Source organism: Electrophorus electricus, chromosome 3, assembly GCF_041902795.1.
Source record: "Electrophorus electricus isolate QZ-2024a chromosome 3, ASM4190279v1, whole genome shotgun sequence".
Classification (NCBI taxonomy): Eukaryota; Metazoa; Chordata; class Actinopteri; order Gymnotiformes; family Gymnotidae; genus Electrophorus; species Electrophorus electricus.
This window is the reverse complement of record NC_137499.1, coordinates 36,116,991-36,135,639: the sequence shown is the minus strand read 5'-3', so window position 1 is coordinate 36,135,639 and position 18,649 is coordinate 36,116,991. Positions and strand designations below refer to the sequence as shown.

General features: G+C 44.6%; 2 protein-coding genes across 2 annotated transcripts; one reads left to right on the top strand and one right to left on the bottom strand.

Annotated features, from left to right (window-relative positions):
• The first annotated feature begins 155 nt into the window (after positions 1 to 155).
• Positions 156 to 12,317, top strand: tbl3 (transducin beta like 3). The gene is made up of 23 exons (XM_027010795.3): positions 156 to 324; positions 539 to 590; positions 711 to 806; positions 907 to 954; positions 1,104 to 1,245; positions 1,353 to 1,437; positions 1,737 to 1,907; positions 2,112 to 2,187; positions 2,275 to 2,371; positions 2,749 to 2,930; positions 3,242 to 3,383; positions 3,715 to 3,773; positions 3,953 to 4,059; positions 5,338 to 5,473; positions 5,749 to 5,979; positions 6,244 to 6,314; positions 6,760 to 6,916; positions 8,497 to 8,555; positions 8,877 to 8,980; positions 10,222 to 10,293; positions 10,507 to 10,665; positions 10,993 to 11,086; positions 11,634 to 12,317. The coding sequence occupies exons 1-23, from the start codon at positions 293 to 295 to the stop codon at positions 12,016 to 12,018; spliced, it is 2,757 nt and encodes a 918-aa protein (XP_026866596.2). The 5' UTR covers positions 156 to 292; the 3' UTR covers positions 12,019 to 12,317.
• Positions 12,318 to 13,273: 956 nt separating this feature from the next.
• noxo1a (NADPH oxidase organizer 1a) lies at positions 13,274 to 16,978 on the bottom strand. Its single transcript, XM_027010805.3, has 8 exons — positions 16,835 to 16,978; positions 16,612 to 16,692; positions 16,402 to 16,474; positions 16,123 to 16,306; positions 15,814 to 16,004; positions 15,583 to 15,690; positions 15,094 to 15,211; positions 13,274 to 14,826 (listed from the first exon to the last, which is right to left on the bottom strand). Exons 1-8 carry the CDS (start codon positions 16,898 to 16,900, stop codon positions 14,211 to 14,213), a joined length of 1,437 nt encoding a protein of 478 aa, XP_026866606.2. The 5' UTR covers positions 16,901 to 16,978; the 3' UTR covers positions 13,274 to 14,210.
• Positions 16,979 to 18,649: the final 1,671 nt, after the last annotated feature.

Sequence of the window (18,649 nt, the reverse complement as noted above, 5' to 3'; positions counted from 1 at the left end):
GACAGTTTGCAACTAATTGCAGCGGTGGTGTAAGAAGCATGAAACTAACTAACTAACTAAATAAATAAATAAATAGATGTCATCATACAGCGGATTTACAAACCTTTACAACGGTCTAATCGCATTTGACACGCTGAGCATGAGGCGCTGGTGCGTTACGTCATATTCGGGCGACAGGAGTTTGAACACATGCGTGGGGAAGACTTTCTCCAAATGGATCTTTAATAGTTTCCAGTTTCGCGTTCATAAACTTTCTTTTACAAAAGGGCTGTGAAGGAGGGTTTGGGCCGACATGGCTGGCAACACTCTCCGGTTCAAAACGAAGTAAGTTTAGCATGTTCCCGTGTATTCTTGGGCGGATGGCACTAGCGAGCGGAACATGCGTTTGCTATCTTAGCTCATTTAGCCGGGGTGAGCTTGTTAAGTTTATGATAAAGCCATAGCCCGCTCTGGAGTTAACTGTCGTATATACCTGCACACTCTGCATGTTCTGTCTGTCTGGTGAATTTGACAGTTAAATGGCCGTGTGTGTTTCTAGCTATGCTGTTTCCAGCAAGATCGAGCCGTTCTACAAGGGGGGGAAAGTACAGGTACGTGCAGGTTTACGAATTTGATCGAGCGTAACGATTACTGATGTTACAGCTGCAGACGAATGACCGCTGTCAATCTCTTTCTTTTGCCGTTTATTTCACTCATGTACTGTCACGAAGATAAGTAACGATGAACAGTACATCTTTTGCACTTGTGGGCCACGGGTCAACGTTTTGCAAATTTCTACAGGCAAAATTGTCCACAGTTTTGAACAGGTAAGTGTGTTCAGCACTCTTGGTTAACAGCTAAAGGTTATTACATATTCTTGACTGGAGATCCAAGTGTCCAGCAGGTCAGAATGTCTTCTTTGTTTAGGATGATCAAGAAGATATTACCTCGTTCTCCCTCAGTCCAGATGATGAGGTATTTCCTCCTTTATAATCCGTCTCTTCAAGATAAATCCAGTGCATTTTCTAATCTTACCTTGTATTGCCGTGACGACTCGAGTCACTCTGTTGCTGTGGGAGAAGACTCAGCACTGTGCAGCTTTCAGCTTTTCCCTGCTGTTGCAGGTACTGGTGACAGCCAGCAAGGCTCTGATGCTGAAGCAGTGGGCCTGGAAGCAGGACAAGTGCACCCGCTCCTGGAGGGCCATTCACAACGTGCCGGTGGCTAGCATGGCTTTCGACTGCACCTCAACTCTGCTAGCCACAGGTTGAGAACACATACACACACACACACACACACACACGTACGTTCTGATAAGTTTAACCAGAATTAGTGAAATTCTGTGGTGATTTCTTGCTTCTGTCTGTTTATAGGTGGTTGTGATAGCACTATAAAGATATGGGATGTAGTGAAACAGTACTGCACACACAATCTGAAATGCTCATCTGGTGTTGTTCAGTAAGTAACAAAGTACAAATTCTCCTGACAAATTCTGACAGTCAGTGCCTCTGCTCAATAAATATTATTTATGTAAGGTATCAGTACTGCTTCTCTGTTTTGAGTTAACGTATTTCTCGGTCCTTTTGGAAATGTCCTGCTTTTCTGCAAAGTGTTTCGTTAACATAAAAGGTCCTAAAAGATTCCAATCGCAAAAGCCACGAGGCTCCGACAAGTACGTTGTTTTGACGTGGGGGGAAAACGAAGCTCAGGATCACAGCTGGATCTGTTCTCCATCTTTAACCTTTAACCCTGTTCAGCTTGGTTCAGTTCCATCCGGACATCAACCTGCTGCAGCTCTTCTCCTCGTCTGTGGACTGCGGCATCTGCATCTGGGACCTGCGCACCAGCAAGCGCGTCTGTGTTCTGGAGAGCCACTTCAGCCTGGTCACCTCTCTGGCCTTCTCCCTGGACGGCCACACTCTGATCAGGTGCGTGGCATAAGCGGCAGGACTCTTTGGGCCCATAGCTCCTCAGCGTGGCAGTGGTCTTAAAGCTTAGAATCGTTTGCTTCATTGATCTGATGTTCTAATGAACACATTTTTTCGCAGCTTTTATTTACTGATGGTTTTGTTTGAAGTCCATCATCTGTTTGTCCATTGTTGGTGTTTAAGCCACGCGGTGTTTGCTTGCAGTTCTGGCCGTGACAAAATCTGCACAGTGTGGGACCTGAAAGAGAGAACAGTGAAAAGGACCGTCCCTGTGTATGAGGTGAGACTTCGTTCGGCTCCCTTCATCCTCTTGTTTCTCTTACAAACTGGAAATTGACCACTTTCTTCCTATTTGTGTTGTATTTAGGCTGTGGAGGGTGTCATCGTTCTCCCCGAGAATAAAGATTACTCTCAGCTTGGAGTGAAAAGCCCTGAGCTGCACTTTGTCACTGCGGGCAGTAAAGGTAGGTACTGCAGCGCGACTGTACTTTTAGTAGTCGTGTTTTTTTGGAGACGCGCAGTGTGGAGTGCGTCAGAGCTGACTTTAACCTAGTACCTTTACATTAGCAGGAGCACAGACTAGTGTCACAAGAATGACTGATGAGAAGCACATAGAGAGATTGCGTGAATCATGTGGCCTCACTTGCGCAAACATTTTGATGATCATTAAGAAACCATCATAGTTCCTATTAAAAGTGGCTTATAAAGATGCAAAGAAGTTCCTACGAACTGGAAACGGACGGCGAGGAGCAGGCTTTTTGACCGCTGCGGCTCTTTCGCGCGGTCGTGAAGCGCGTGCGAAGCCCTCCCGGCAGCGCTCACCATCTTCCGCTCTTCCAAGGTGTGCTGAGGGTGTGGCACTGCAGCTCGGCGCGCTGCGTGTTCGCGCAGACCCCCACCGCCACCGCGCCTCTGGGCCTGGTGCACTGCCTGCTCATGGCCCGCAGCGCACGGATCGCCGCGGTCACCGCCGAGCACAACGTCCTGCTGTACCAGCTGCCCTACCTGAGCATGCAGCAGCAGGTGAGAGGTGGTGGGAGATGGCCCCCGCACGTACTCCCACGCCCCCACAGCACACACGCTGGTGCAGGCGTCCACAGAGTCGGACCCGGTCACCCGTTTTAATTAATTATTCGGTTGTAACGGACTTGTAATGAAAGAGCGAGAGAACGTGATTTAAGTTCGAGAGGTTCGAGGACTAGGCACATCTTTCCCCTGCCAAACACACCTTTGGGTTAATATACTTTGTAATCAGCGCCGTAGTTTGTTTGTTTTTCAGCACAGACGGAGAATGGTACTGCCTGAAAGGTCTCTTTCCTCTTCTTTACGTTAAGTTTGTGGGCTACAACGATGATGTCCTGGATGTGAAGTTCCTGGGGAAAGAGGACACCCACATAGTTGTGGCCACCAACAGCTCACAGCTGAAGGTGTTTGACCTGGCCACTAGCAGCTGCCAAATCCTCTACGGACACACAGGTCAGTAGCAGCCACTAGATGGCAGCACTGCTATGAGCTGTCGAGCTTGCCACGTAAAGTAGAGCCTTTGATCAGCATGTTTGTGTTCATTCTATGCCTAGTAACTTTGAGTGAAAGTCTATTTGGTATTAAATCTGAGTTACTCAGATTAATTCTGACATGATGCACTACTACAGTATAGCGGCACAGGTAATATTTTGAAAGCATATTTAAAAAAAAAACAAAACTGGATTAGCCATCCAGTACATAGTTCATTAAACTAGTGTAGTGTACAGTTTGTTTGTATTTGCTTGACCAGATTCTAAAGTTTTACTGTGTGTGTTTTGTTCAGACACTGTCCTGTCTCTGGATGTGTTCAAGAAATGCTCCATGTTTGCAAGCTGTGCCAAGGTGAGACAGTCGTGCTCCTTGTGCAGAAATGATCTGCCTCTTTAACCCCATTAGTTTTAGGGGTAAACGGACAAATCCAAATGAATACACATTTATAGACATCTGAATACTGAAAGGGCCTCTGGAAAAGTATTCCATGCCCTGTGGAGAAGTATGTGCTTACTGTCTTTACTGTGCAGGACAACTGTGTGAAAGTGTGGAGGATGGACTCTGAGACGGGTATCGTGCGGTGTGTGGCCCAGGGCCAGGGTCACTGCAATGCTGTGGGCTCCGTTTCCTGTTCCAGGTCAAGTATTGAAGCGTCACTCAGCCCTGATGCGCAACACACAATGTGGAAGAAATGCAGTCCTGACAGTTTACCGTGTGTGTTAAAATTGCTGAATGGATTCGAGTTTGTTTCACATGCTCCAATGTCTCTCTTTTTTTTTTCTTTTTTTTTAACCCTTCTGTAGATATGCTCCATAGTATTTGTAGGGCTCTGTGGGGGTGCTACAGTGTGTTAAATTGTCTTTAAGGGTAGATGTTTAGTTCAAGGCAATTCAGACAGATAATTATCTGGATGGTGCAGTGCAGCTGTGTTCGCGAAGCCCATGTGAATAACCAAACGTGAAAGGGGCACAGAGAAGTGGTTGGTGTACTCTGATATTTTTGCTTTGGAAATGATTTGATCAGGCCAGCTGGACAAGACTAGTGATCTGGTGATAGTTGTGTGATATGCCAGAAGGAAGCGATTGAAAGCTTTAACAGTTCTCTTTTACGCTCAGCACCACATATCATATTTCTGTCCTTGTGTAACAGTCCAACCCAGCAGACATTCAATCCTATAATTTGTTGCTATCAGCTTTGGAATGCTCGCATTTGTGTTTTGAAGTTTTGTTTCCCGAAGCACAGCTGACATCGCGTTGACATGATGCAGATCAGAAGGCTAATCTCCAAACTGAAAGTAGAAGTGGGAAACTCGTGTGTGTCATTTAGAAACAGGATTACACCCTGGCCTTTACTGAATCACACACTGGATAATATGATGCAAATGGGCTCAGTGGAAGGCTGTCCACGCTGGGTACAGCTCACGGAGGTGTGCTCACCGGGTTCAATGATCTCTTCTTCGTATCCATTCATCAATAGTATGGAGTCCACAAGAGGACATGGTGCAAATTACAACTTAAAAAGTAATATTATTTATTTACGATGGTATGCTTTTAAAAGGAAACCAGTTCTATACGTTTGCTGGATCACTGCTTTCCATTGTTCTAACGGGGGTGTGTGTGTGTGTGTGTGTGTTTGGGCATGTTTGGGCTTGGTAGAAGATTTCCTGCCGCCTTTAACCAGTTGCCAATTTTAAATCCCCACTGTGAAATTTAGCAGGGTGTGATTTTGATTAGCTGTGAGGATCAAACAAAGGCAGTCTCTCTCAGGTTTCTGTAAATCCATTCCCATGAGACCGCAGCACTTCCCAAAGTCCTGTCACCTTATTAAAGGTTTAACTGTTGTTAATGATGCAGGAAAAGGAAGAGCTTTTGTCCGAAAGTCCTCCTCTTACATAACCCTCCCCTTTGTTGTTCAGGTTAAAGAAGAACTTCCTGGTATCTGGGAGTCAGGACTGCACTATTAAAGTGTGGGATCTGCCTGCTGTGTTTCCCGCCGTTGGCAGTGAGCCAGCCAAGCTCATCACTCGGATAACGGAGAAGGCTCACGGCAAGGTCTGCCACTGTCTCCGACATTCCTTTAAAGTGACTCCGTGGGGCTTCCACAGAACCCTGTCTGGCCCGTGTTCTGAGGAAATGGATCAGGTGTCATCTGGAGTTATTCCAGAGATGAAAGCTCCGTTTCCTCTTCTTGCTAACGCCTCCATGTTGTTGTCTTCCAGCCACTGTCTTTCCATTCATCGTATGAAATTGTTCTCCTTGCCCGTTTCCCGTTATTACATCCGTAATTGAAACCCCCTCCTGCCTTCTCGGGCCCTTTTTCATTTCAGGATGTAAACAGCATGGCGGTCTCGCCTAACGATAAGCTGCTGGCGTCTGGCTCTCAGGACCGCACGGCTAAGCTGTGGTCCCTGGCAGACATGAGCCTGCTCGGGGTCTTCCAGGGCCACCGCCGGGGCATCTGGTGCGTCCAGTTCTCCCCAGTGGACCAAGTGCTGGCTACGGCCTCGGCCGACGGCACAGTCAAGCTCTGGGGTCTCCACGACTTCAGCTGCCTCAAGGTGCTTCATTTAACGGAGGAGTAAATGTGTGGAAGTCCAGAGATTGCTAATTAAATTGTGTGTATGTGTGTGTCTCTGCATAATCAGCGGTGTCGCAGCTACGTGTGCTTTTAATGCACTTTTAAACCAATTAAAAAACGGGGCGCCATTTTTTAACTGGTTTAAAAGTTCTTGTTCTGTGTCTTGGCCGTTACCTGGCTTTGACGGGTTCTCACCTCTGCTTGCGTTGAAGCTCTAGATACTCTCTTCTGTTCTTTTCCCTAGACGTTTGAAGGACACGATGCCTCTGTGTTGAAGATCATTTTTGTCAGTCGAGGAACTCAGCTAGTTTCTGGGTGAATCGCACACATTTACATTTTCATTTATTTACTTCTTCCCCTGTTATCAAACTTTGGTATCTAATACAAATATACATTAAGTAAACTGAAGTATTCGGGTTAGCTAAGTAGAGATAATGTACTCAGCTACTTCCTGGTAAATTGCACACTTTGGTATCTAATACAAATGCATGTTCATAATTAAACTGATGAACTCTGCATAGCTAAGATAAGACCTGCATGTTGTCACAGTTGTTTTACTTTCAAAAAACTGTTCACATGAATTAAGGTTATTGTTTTCCTGAAACGATTCCATCTCGTGCCAAGTTTTGAAATGCAGTAAACTTTCCTTTTATTCAACTTTGCTTGTATACAGCAGAAAGGAATTTAATTGTAATTGTGTGTGTGTGTGTGTGTGTGTGTGTGTGTGTGTGTGTGTGTGTTCACCCGCCTTGCTTCTCAGCGGGTCTGATGGCCTTGTGAAGCTCTGGACAATCAAGACCAATGAATGCGTGAAGACGTTCGATGCTCACCAGGACAAAGTGTGGGCTCTGCACAGCAGCAGCAGGGACGACCTAGTGGTGAGCGGCTCTGCCGACTCCACCATCACCGTCTGGAAGGTGAGCGGGTGCTGGGCTCCGCATGCTCAGTCGCCAGGCGTGTGAGGCCAAGCCACGGCAACAAAGACACGCAGGCATCAGAGTTGACGGGAGTCGTTCTCGTTTGAGAGTAGAGTGTGTTCAGTGTGTATGGTCTGGCATTAATGATAGTAATGACTGCTACAGCTCGCAACTCCATTCGTTCTAAACTATATTTTGTCTTGGAGTCTAAATGTATGTTCAAAAATCTTTAGTTTGGGGTTAGAATGTCCTATCGGGAGTAGTCAATTGTTAGAGAGTGGACTACAAGAATAAACCCAACAAGATATTTACAGTGACTGAATGAAATGAGGAAATATTCAAATGAGACTACAAGGCTAATGTAGCCTTCTCATATACTTCTGTCAGGAAAACAAAATGAAAATCAGTGGAGGATTTTTTCCCCTCCTTTCAAGTGAATCGTTTAAATCCGTGAGCAGTTGTTTGCAGATGAGACTCCTATGTACTTGAAGATCATTTCTCGGGACCCCATAAAACCACAAGGGCCCTGTGTCTGTGCTGACGATTCAGAAATAACAGGGAAACGATTCATCAATGGAAGGGGGGGATCTTGAGCCCCAGGAATCCTGCCTGGGATTAGTGATTTTAAAAGGAAATGGTGTGCTCATAGTTTCCAGTGAACACAATAAAAAGGAGTGTGGAGTTTAAACGAGATGTGCGCTAAAGGAAGTGCTTTTCATAAAAACGAGTTCAGTTACTAAATGACTACTGAGGGAACAATGTATGAAATGCAGACAGCTCTTTGCTCGTGCAGAGACTCAGCATCCTATAGCCTCACCAGTTTATAGAATTTTTGTTTGTGCTCACTCGGCCAGAAGTTTGAAAAAGATCATGTGTACAAACAATCCTATGTCCTTTTCCAGTTTTATGAGTCTTCAGAAAAGAGGGAAACGTTTAGGTAGTTTACCGCTTCAACACGTTTATACATGCAAAAAACACACTGCTCTTGTGCATCTGAGCTACTAAACAGTAGCAGTGCTGGTGGTGATATTCTTATTTAAATTGTACTTGACCATTTTTGGCATTATATGGAAATACAGGAATCCATATTCATTAAGTAGTCTATTCACATAAAGTCTGCAGTCAGCATTCCAGTGTTTGTTAGTGCCTTTGGAAACATTTTGAGTACATTTTAACAATGAATAAATACATTTTGTGTTGCTTGGCAATTTTGGTCACTGATCTGATAAGAGGACAGTTAGGGGTTGGAGCTCAGGGCACTCAGCTGTCCTCCCTAGCCGATGGGGTTTCTGCTTGATGCACTGGTGGTCTCCAGACATGACTAATCAATATTCTCCTGTCTTGTCCTGCTCATCACTGATGGCTTCAGGCATCAGGTCCAAATAATGTCTCTCTGAGTTCTTTAGGACTCAACACTCTTCTGCATCTGATGCTGAAGAAGTGCTTCCACTGGGGGTTATTCTTCCGCATTTATTAGAGCTAGTCCAGAATCACATTCTGGTATTCTGTGGCACTTTCCTGAACTCTCTTTTTCTGCCCCTCCTTCTCCTTCTCCTTCTGCTGCCCTGCCCCCCTCGCAGGACATCACGGAGGAGGAGCTGGCCGAGGAACAGTCTAAGCAGGAAGATCAGATCCTGAAGTAGGTCTCCTCCAGATGCGCACACTGGTGCTTTCTTGTACTGTGATGTCAGGGCCGATTTTCCCTAGAAGAAAACCAGTCCCTGCCAGTCTCGTACTACTATAAGGAAGTGTTTGTTACAGCACTGCATTGCTAAATAAGCGTGCTTATCCCGTAGAATTACATCAGTTTTGCTTTGGCTTTCCATGCTGCTGAGCTAAATAACATGTTATGGTAATCTTGGCTATATGTAAAGCAGTGTGAATCGTGCTGTCCTATGAACCTTAATGGCGTTTAAGTTGTGTAGATGTTTTAGGTGAATGGTGCCACTGCTCCTTCCAGGCAGCAGGAGCTGTCCAATCTGCTCCACGAGAAGAAATACCTGAAGGCCCTGGGTATCGCCATCTCCCTGGATCAGCCCCACACTGCCCTGCAGGTCATCAAAGGTATGAGCCCCGCGGCCGCTCCCACTGGTCAGGTCCCCATTGGAAGCCGACCTGCGGACAGTAGAATGTGTGTGATGGAGCAGTATACCTTGATGTTGTTTTTGGAAACTTCCAGGGAATGACAGCCCACCAAACAGGTCTAGCGACCAGCTTGCATGCTCGCGCTAGGTTGTTCTGCTCGGCCTGGGGAAATGGAAAGAGGTGCTGCGTGGTGCCTCTGACATGAATGGAAACCTTTTTATAGACAAAGGCATTTTCCATTTCTAGTTTATTAGATATGACAAACATCTACTTCCTCCATTCCCCCCGCCCCTATTTTCAGTCTCAAGTACAAAGCCAAATAATGTTCTTGTAATCAAAACATTCAATTTCCTTTTTTTTCGCCAGCAAAAATACATATTTAAATTTCTCTGTAAACGCATTCAAAGTGCGTTCTTGGTTTATACGTGTCCAACCTGTCTCCGTTGATGATTTGGTAGAAACCAAATAACCCCTTGAGCCTATCAGATTGCTCAGCTGTCTCTATTGCATCCTTAGACCATCGGCCGGCAACATTGCAGAAGGTTGGAGGACTGTGTTGTCATGGCGATTAGTCGTTTTCTCTGAGCGCACGAGGCGCAACAAGCCTGGGAAAGCCGAATCCCAGCTGTGCCATCCAGTTCCACGCTGCAGGGCAGGATTTTTCATTAAAGGGATCAGATTTGACTTCAGCACTGTGTGAGAGCTTTGCAAGAGCAAACTTCAGCCAACTCAGTTCAAATACAGGAACTCTAGGCCTGAAATGAAGGAATACGGGAACAAAAAGGAAAAGGAAGATTGTTTTTAAATTCATCTTTTCACACCGTATCTGTAACACGTAGTCATCAGCAGATATTTCAAGGTTAGTAATATCTGCAAAAACAAAAGGTTGTCAACCTGGGTAAATAGTTATGAAATGGCTCCCCCAACGGAAACTCCAGGCCTGTACCGTCCTTAGCCGGGCCTGCTCTCGGGATTTTCCAGTAGCTGTGTCTCAAAGGTTTACAGGCACCTCAGAGTTGACGCAACTCTGTGGCTGCTGCGGTCTTTCCCATTATTCCCAGAGATCCATTATATGCAGCGTGGATGCATCCGGATGCATCCCTCGGCTCCCAGCATGAGAGCACAAAGTGTGATGGAGTAGATTACTAGACCCTGGGGGTCACAACCTGTTGTTGTTTTTAGATGTCTGATGTAGCTGAAGGCACTCACTGTGTTGGCAGAGATCCGGCAGGCAGAGGAGGGCACCCGGCAGCTGGAGAAGACCCTGCTTCGACTCCGACAGGACCAGAAGGGTGAGCGCAGACCATTGACAGCCATGTTCCCGCACCTGAGCCCAACTAAACTTGGGCAAACGGAGGGAGATTGTGCAATGCCACACACAGCGATTTCATCATAACATCCTGAGCTTGTGTGCTCAGGGTTTCACATCGAGCGGTGAGGCGGTGTGTGCGCACAGGCCTGTCGCATGATGGGGTGGGTGTGTGTGTGTGTGTGGGTGTGTGTAGAGTCTCTGCTGCGCTACTGCGTGGTTTGGAACACGAACGCGCGGAACTGCCTGGACGCGCAGGCCGTGCTGCAGGTGCTGCTCACCCACCTGAGCCCAGAGGAGCTGCTACAGTTGCAGGGGGTGCGCACTCACCTGGAGGGCCTCATCCCCTACACCGGTCAGTGCGGAGGAGGGGGGGGGGGATGGGATGAGGGGGGGGGGATGCTTATGACATCCTGTCTTAGATCGAGATGACGTCCCAAGCACAAGTCTCACAATTTTGAGTTATCTTGTAATAACAAGATTTTTGCTGTTAACTCCGAGGTCACTACCAACTCTCTACACTCTTGCACGCTGTGTAAACAAACCAGAAGCAAATTGGGCAATCAGTAATGCATATTGCCAACCTTAGATAAGAGACGCGTGCTTAGATAAGCCTTAGATGAGCGACGCCTGGAGCTTCGCTGCTATCAGAGCCTGACACGCTCATGCCTGTACCTTCCAGAAAGACACATGCAGAGAGTGGGCCGTCTGCTCCAGGCCTCCATGTTCCTGGATTACATGTGGCGGCAGATGCGAGTGGCAGGATGCGGGACCAGGTGAGCGCGGCGGAGTTCCGTGTCCGACTGCATTCTCTGCTATTTTTCGAAGAGTACTTTACAGCGCCTAGGAATCGCACGGCCCTTACTCTCACTAGTACCGTCGAGTTTTCCATATAACGAGAGTTGGAGACTAGCACAATGGTATTCATTAGTACAGCAAAACATCTGTCATTTTTGCTGATGCAGACACTATCAGATTTTCCTTAGATTAATACTTTTCATAGTGGGTGAACTTGTACATGAAGAATTTAATCATTCGGGATGGACCATAGATTTTGTCGCCAAGAGCTATGATGGTAAAGATTATATCTGTACTGGCTTACACGCAGGGAGTGAAGCCCTGTGACTGCTACAATGATCCTTTAGCCCATATGCATGGCCTTTTGCATGAAAGAATTCTTGTGGTCCAAGTCATGTTGCTTTTGATTTAATTTATAGATTTAACTTTAAATTTGTCATGTGTGGGATGGTTTATGGCTGAAGATTGTTTTGGTAGAGATGTTGGTAGGTGGCAGTTAATAATGCTCTGCTGTGGTTTCTCCAGTGAGGAGCTGAGAGTGGAAGAGATGGACACCAGTCCTCGGGAATGTTTCATAATAGACAAGCGGCCCGAGCTGGAGAAACGTACTGTAACGACCCATGGGCAGGAGGACGAGGACGACTACAGCCAGGAGTCGGTGGGGGCAAACGGCAGCAGAGACGTGTCCGAGGACGAAGAAAGCGTCGGTGCTGCTAAGGGCGCCAGCGCGCCTAGGCCATGGCTCAGGAAAGAGAGCGGGCCAAACAGACCCAAAACCACGGGCCACGAGGTCCTCTCGGAGAGCTCGGAGGAGGATGATGATGATGATGATGTCATGGAAATTTCCACAAGATGCCCGCCCACCCAGGTTGCAGCTCCCACTTCCTGCATACTGACAGAGGCAAGTTAATGGGCTCACTGGTCAGGAAGCCATGAAGAAAGCCTTCAAGCCATCCGTACACAGCACCCTAGACTGAACGAATGGTTTGGCACTGCTGACTGAGGCTCTCGTTTCCCTCTATGGACAGTGTGGCTGAACTTCACTATCATAACCCAAGATCGGTTGCCTTGTCGTAATGTAGAGATGTGCACACCATCTGTGTAAGAGACGCCCCTTTTATACAGTGCTCAAACGTAATTACATGTTGACAAATTTATTTAGGGTTTGTTTTGTCAGATTTTTAATAAAGTATCATCTTTGTAAGCGTTTTTTGTTTGTTTTGGCTTTTTTAATTTTGGCTTCACATGATGGCCTTGTTAAGCTCAGCAAGCGTTTTCTGACAGGTTTCCTTCAAAAAGAAGAAAAGTGATCAGCCTGTGTAGAAGGAAGCCTCGTCAAGAATCCTCCAGGTTCAGAATATAACGAATAGTGGCACAAAATGGAGAAAGTTCTGCTTCAGAACCTGCTGTGTTGGTTTCTTTCCGTTGTCACTAAAGCATTCGCTCAGGGCTGCTCTTAGAAAACAGCTTATCACAACATCAGCTGTCTACCCATGTTGACCCTGTGTTAACTGCTGAAATATGTGCCCTTCCAAGGAATCCAACATGCAAGATTATCAGAAAGCAAATCTGTAGATGGACTGCAGTTGATTGATTGCTAGTGTAGGCTGTCAGCCCACTCATCTGCCCGTACTGGTGTTGCTTAGATAAGACACAAAGGTCTGCTTTCCCTCCCCGCCTGACGAGCACATCTGATTCAACTTTGTGAATAAGTTTCAGAGCATGGTTTTCAAATGAATTGGTAGCATGCGAAACATTTGGGGGGGGGGGGCCTACTCAACAAAGGGATTTGGTTCACTGCTACAAAACAGCTGTAGCTGTATGAACAGCATTTATCAAAGAACCTGTGCTATTAGCTATTATTAACTAAAGGTGGGCTAGAATGGTCAGAAAAATGGGTGTTTGTATTAAAGTATGTTTGTAAACAAAGGCAGTTTTGCAAATGCCAGTTTGTGTAATAATCTGCAACAGTAGATGATGTAACAACACACACACTGCGTGTTTTAACACACTCGGTTTTACACAGGCTTATGTGGATCATGCTGTGTAATGTAAGCATTCTGTATAAGTTGATGTTCTGTATATGATTTTTAACTAATGGAGTTAAAAACATTTGTGAGACTGACACAGTGTAACTAGTGTATAATATCATTCAACACAGAAAGCATAGTTAGTTAATGTTTATTAATGCTGAGAATAAGAGTTCACTAATACAGTATACAATGATGCATATAAGGCACAACACTGGATTTCCAGTATGGAAAAGAGATCAGTGTTCTTCAATTAGGCAAAAAATCACATAAAAACCAAGCGTGAAAATCAAACTAATTATGCATTACAGCATTTACAAGTTATTCCATCTCAAAAATAAAGAGAAATATTAGTCTCTAACACTGGAGATACTTGATTATTTCATAATGAACATGTACATAAAGAACACGCCTTTCCATCGAGTCAAATGTGTTTCAATGCAAATAGTATCTACAGTAAAATAATCAATGCCAGTAGGTCTGATCTACATCCTTCAACATCTTAATATCCAACCCACTGACCACAGCGGGAATGAAACAGTTATCATGGAGAAAGTGGCAAATGCATCAAAGCTTATATGAAATACAGTTTGAAGAAATTCAACAAGCCATTAAGCAAAAGAACAGCTGAAAACGTGTCAAAAATATTTACAGTCATGCCTGCATTCCATTCAGTACCCTGGGAGCATGTCTTTTTACTATCTGACAATCTGTAATGATTTGTACGGTAAAAATAATTTAGTAAACACCTATAAATACCCTGTAAATAGCAGAATATCTACCCTACTAGTTCATGCTGATCAGTAAAAACATTAATCGCAAAGCAAATAGAAAAGGCGTCATAGTATCAACAAAATATAGTTTGTGATATGTGACAATCGAAACTTGGACTGTAATGTCTATTTGCGTTATACTAATCTGAACCTGTAACACTATTTTGCAACCTTATGTCATTCAAGTACAACCCAGCATCAGTTTCCTTCTCTGGCCAGGGTCCTGCATGGATCCTGCTGGCATTTCCCGGAGAATTCCGTTTCTAGACAGCCGTTCATCAGCAGTGTGTGACCCTGTGTTACAGGGACAGCTGGTTCTTGGAAGCGTTTTTGCGGGTGACGGTGGTGCAGCGCTGGAGGATCTCTTGTGCCTGGGGCCTTGGAGGCACTTTGGGCATCCTAGAGAACTTGAACAAGCCGGGGTCTGATGTGCTTGCCATCAGTCTGCCCTCGGCGTCGCTGTCAGGGCTCAGACACTTGCTCGACACGGGCGTCGGCGTGACACTCCGATGGACGTCTGGGACTCCGCCGTTGAAGGAGTTGCTGCATGCAGAGCTGCTGTCGTCGCTGAAGCTGGTCTCGCTGTTCTCGCTGGAGCCGGTCAGGCTCCTGGATCTGCCCTGGTCTGAGAGCTGCACCTCGATGGTAGGCAGCGCCCACTGGGCCGTCGGGCCAGGCCGGGCCATGTGCAGCATTTCGACCGAGCGGGACTTGGCCTTGTCGGCGGGACGCAGGGCGGCAGTGGGCAGTTGCAGGTTAGTCTGCGAGAGGTTCAGCTCGTGCCCCGCGATCTGCGGCTGAGCCAGGAATAAGGAGGAGCCGTGTATCTCCAGCTGGCCTGGGATCATACGCACCCGTGGATTGCTGTATGGCTGCAGGTACATGGAAGGGATGTAGCCCACCTTGTGGTTGTACCTGACATGAAAGGGAGGGGTAGTGAGCTAGTGTTTCCCGCAAAACACCTGCTGTTGATTCTAGCAAACTGATCAGTGTTTTCGAAGCAGAACACAAATGTAGGGCAAAGTTGTGTCTCAACATCCAAATGAGTGCCACAAGATTATTGCATTTTTAAAAAAAAAGCCATCAGCAAAGCATATCAGGCAATCTCTGCATGCCTGAGAAGTTCATTCACCGGTGAGTGGCATGTTTGTGCTTGAGGCTTTGCCGTGGAGATAAGTTTACCTGATAAACCACCACCCATTATTGGACTTCTGAAGCACCTCCACCACAGAGCCGATCTGCACAGACAGCTCATCTGGGTTCATGGATTTGTAATTTCTGGTGACAACGTAGAGGTCACCTGCAGGAGAAGAAACAAAAATGAATGTTTCACAAGGCTTTTGGTACTTTTGTACTGTTCATCTTTTATCCATAAGAAGGTTTTGTTTGTTTGTTTATATTAGGTGCTTCCAGTGGGCCATAACAGAAATCTCAATACTAATCAGTATATGAATGCCATTTTGAGAGAAGAATATTCTTTCTGTATATTAGTGTTGGAATGTAAAAGAAAACTGATCAACACTTATTTATATAGCAGCACTTAATAACAGCTCAATAGTTCAACTACTGCAAATCCTAAAGAAGATTTTTTTCCTCAAATCAGAGAATTTTAGTTCAAATTAGATCTCATTTTCATGTATTTCAACGGATAGTATAAAAATAGCTTCTTACTTTCACTATCTGCCCGGTCATTGTCTTCGCCATCAACGTCAGCTTTCTCCAGGTAAGGAGCGGGAAACCAGGCAATGCACTTAGCTTCGTTCTCCACCAGCCACCATCCTGAGCAGACGCATTTACTAAACTTACACCGCCAACAACAATGCGTTGGAAACACCTGGCTGCTAATCGATCGACAAAATAAGGCAGTGACTTTGCAACCAATATGCAATTCTGCAAGCTCACCTCCTTTGTCCTTGATAAGCACGTCTACAAGCTCATCCATGTCTACTTTGAAGGGACGGTTCTTCGTGTCCTTAGTTTCGTAGGGAGCAATGCAGCGGTACGTCTCGGTTACAAACGGCTGGGTGACGCCCATGTCGGACCTTCTCAGGTCCGTCCTGTTCAGCGGGTCTTCCGACGGCATGATTATAACGCTGCGACCAAAAGCACGCACACGTCTATTTTAGTTCATTTTTTAAAAATCCGACTCGCTCAGCAGGCTAGCTTTAACATCATAGTTTAACACTTTAACACGCGTTTGAGCGCAGATACCTGTTCCGTGCAAATTCAGGTTTTAAATCATCTGCCCTGGGAAGCAGAAACTGAGTGAGCTCCGCGCCTTTGGAGATGCGCTCATGGCTACTCAGCAGCTCGGCGCAGTAGGCCTCAAGCGACTTCAGCCTCAGAACGGACCTGTTCAAGAGCTTCGCCTGGCCGCTTGCCCTCCCCCTATCAGCTAGGAGATGTGGAGAACAGTGGAGAATGCATTTGCCCACTACGCGCCAACATGTCTAATATTGGTATTCGATTAGAAATGTGTGCAACATTTACCTTTGAACTTGGGAAGAATTCTTTCAGAATTTTTGAATGGATTTGATGATAAATATTTTTTCTTTAGTTGTTTCTAAAATAAAGAGAATTTGCACAAAATTATACTAAATATAATAAAAAATCAAAATAATTGCATAATTATTATTATTAATAACAATAACAACAATAATAATAATAAAGTCCAAAAGGTTATTAGAAAAAAAAGCTTACATGCAATGTTTTGAAGTCTTCAAGCTTTCTGTAGACGATGACTTCGCTTTGATCTGACCAAAGAACAGAGGTCATGTACAACTGGAGGAAAAACAACAACACGATAGGTTGTTAGTTCATAGCTCGTCGACAGCTCACGTCGTACTATTTTTTGCACAAATCTGAAAGCAGCACCACTTTTGCGTAATACAAAAATGCTCCTTAACGATAACCACAAACTTACTTTGCTCGTCTCCTTGTGCATCACTCCTAAAAGGCGAACGCTTACGGGATATCTCTTCTCTTCCATGTTGTGCAGGCAAATCACTTCGTTGTGCTAATTACCGAACACTTCCACCGTCAGCCAAGCTCGACTGATGAAAACCAAAATCCTCGGACCCATATATATATACACACACCGCTGTAGAAACCGGGAGGCGTGGAGCAGACACGAGTCTTTGGGCGGTGTAGAATCCTGTATTGCCTCACACTTTCAAAAGCAGCTCGTAGAAAACCCGACTGTATCTGTAAACTGTAACCATCTTAAGTTTGTGAAGCATTAAGTATATTAAGGAGTTAACCAATAAAGAAGTTAGCGAAACTTTAGTTTCTTCAATGTTTCCTTAACTGAAAAGAATACATCTTCATAGAACTCTAATGTTCTTCGTCATTAGAGTTTGTCAGTTCTAAGCTATGCTTGAGGGTTTTTTTAATGTTCAGGTTGTCTTTTATTTGTGTTTGGAAAAAATTGTATTTGATTATAATGGCACCGAAATTAAATTTAGAACAAGTTTAAAAGAATAAATCTTTGCATCATTTAAATATTTCTGTTTCTTTCACTCTTCAATGTGTAGGTTATACAAACGTTCCCTGCTTTGGGTTCCTGGGGAAGCTGAAAGCTGCAGAATGGAAAAACACGCAAAAAAACAAATAAGACAAAATACGCACAAAAACATATCTGAAAAGTACATGTATTGTCATTACTGTCATTAGTGTTCACAGTCCGTTGTATGTCATTGATCATTTACATTGATCATTTAACTGTCCAGAAACTCTCCATATTCTCACTGAATGTACATGAGAGGTTATGTGCTTGACGGGTCATTGGAAATAAACATTCAGTGGTACTGACAATTTTTAAACACAGACTATTTGGTCATAATGATGAACGTGATCTAGGATATATGGGATTAAGCAAATAAGGAAGTGGGGTTTTTTCTGGCATAAATAAGAATTCCTATCAAGTGAATAAAAGGTTGAGGAAATACCTTTGACCTACCCTTTCCCGTTGGAGGTGACATACCTATGTTTGTTTCTGTCACGTCCATCCTGTAGAGGAAGTTATAGACAGTTATCCTTAGCTTCTTTCAGGACTGACATAATGTATTCCTAACTTCATATAAAAAAATCTGTTCACTATACCAACATGGAAATTGAATAATTGTGATATAAAGGCATAAAAATATTACCAGCTTTGAATTCTACCTTTAAAAATATAATTTTCTTTGGGTTTTTGTCATTTAAAAAAAATGCCAATAATTGTTTAAGCCAGTAATTGTTTTAAAAACCATTATTGTTATTATCATCAATAATCAGTTATACACATTATTTCAGGTGATCCTGACTGTACTAAGAAAGGCAGTGATTTCAGAGGGAATGTACAATAATCTATTTTCAGTTCCAAAAATCTATTTTCAGATCATAGATTTAGTGTACTGATCATGTTGGACTAATGACCTCTTTACATTTGTTCCTGCTTCATTTTGCTGTTGGTTCACAGATGATGCTTTAGAACCTCTTTGGTCTTCTTTGAACTTGAGTTTCCATACAAAAAACTGGACCTGAAGTAATGCATGATAGGACAGAATGAACAAGACCCAGTGCTACCAGTGAGCTATCTTCCCTTGCTGAAAGTAACAGCACAATTAAGTTTTTTAAAGGATTGGTTTAAACAAGTCACAGACAAAGTAACTTAGCATACTGAAACAAGTGCAGTGAGACCAAAGCAACCTTATTTAAGAGAAGCAGGAGTTTTTTTGCTAAGAGTTTATTGCCCAAA

Bases quoted from the DNA above. Each gene is read 5' to 3' on its own strand.
- tbl3 (XM_027010795.3), top strand. From the start codon at position 293: ATGGCTGGCAACACTCTCCGGTTCAAAACGAA. The intron at 325-538 runs GTAAGTTTAGCA...GTGTGTTTCTAG, and splicing joins ACTCTCCGGTTCAAAACGAA to CTATGCTGTTTCCAGCAAGA. The intron at 5,980-6,243 runs GTGCTTCATTTA...TCTTTTCCCTAG, and splicing joins ACGACTTCAGCTGCCTCAAG to ACGTTTGAAGGACACGATGC.
- noxo1a (XM_027010805.3), bottom strand. From the start codon at position 16,900: ATGGAAGAGAAGAGATATCCCGTAAGCGTTCGCCTTTTAGGAGTGATG. The intron at 16,005-16,122 runs GTATCTGCGCTC...TTTTGGTCGCAG, and splicing joins CCTGAATTTGCACGGAACAG to CGTTATAATCATGCCGTCGG. The intron at 14,827-15,093 runs GTAAACTTATCT...CTTTCATGTCAG, and splicing joins AATGGGTGGTGGTTTATCAG to GTACAACCACAAGGTGGGCT.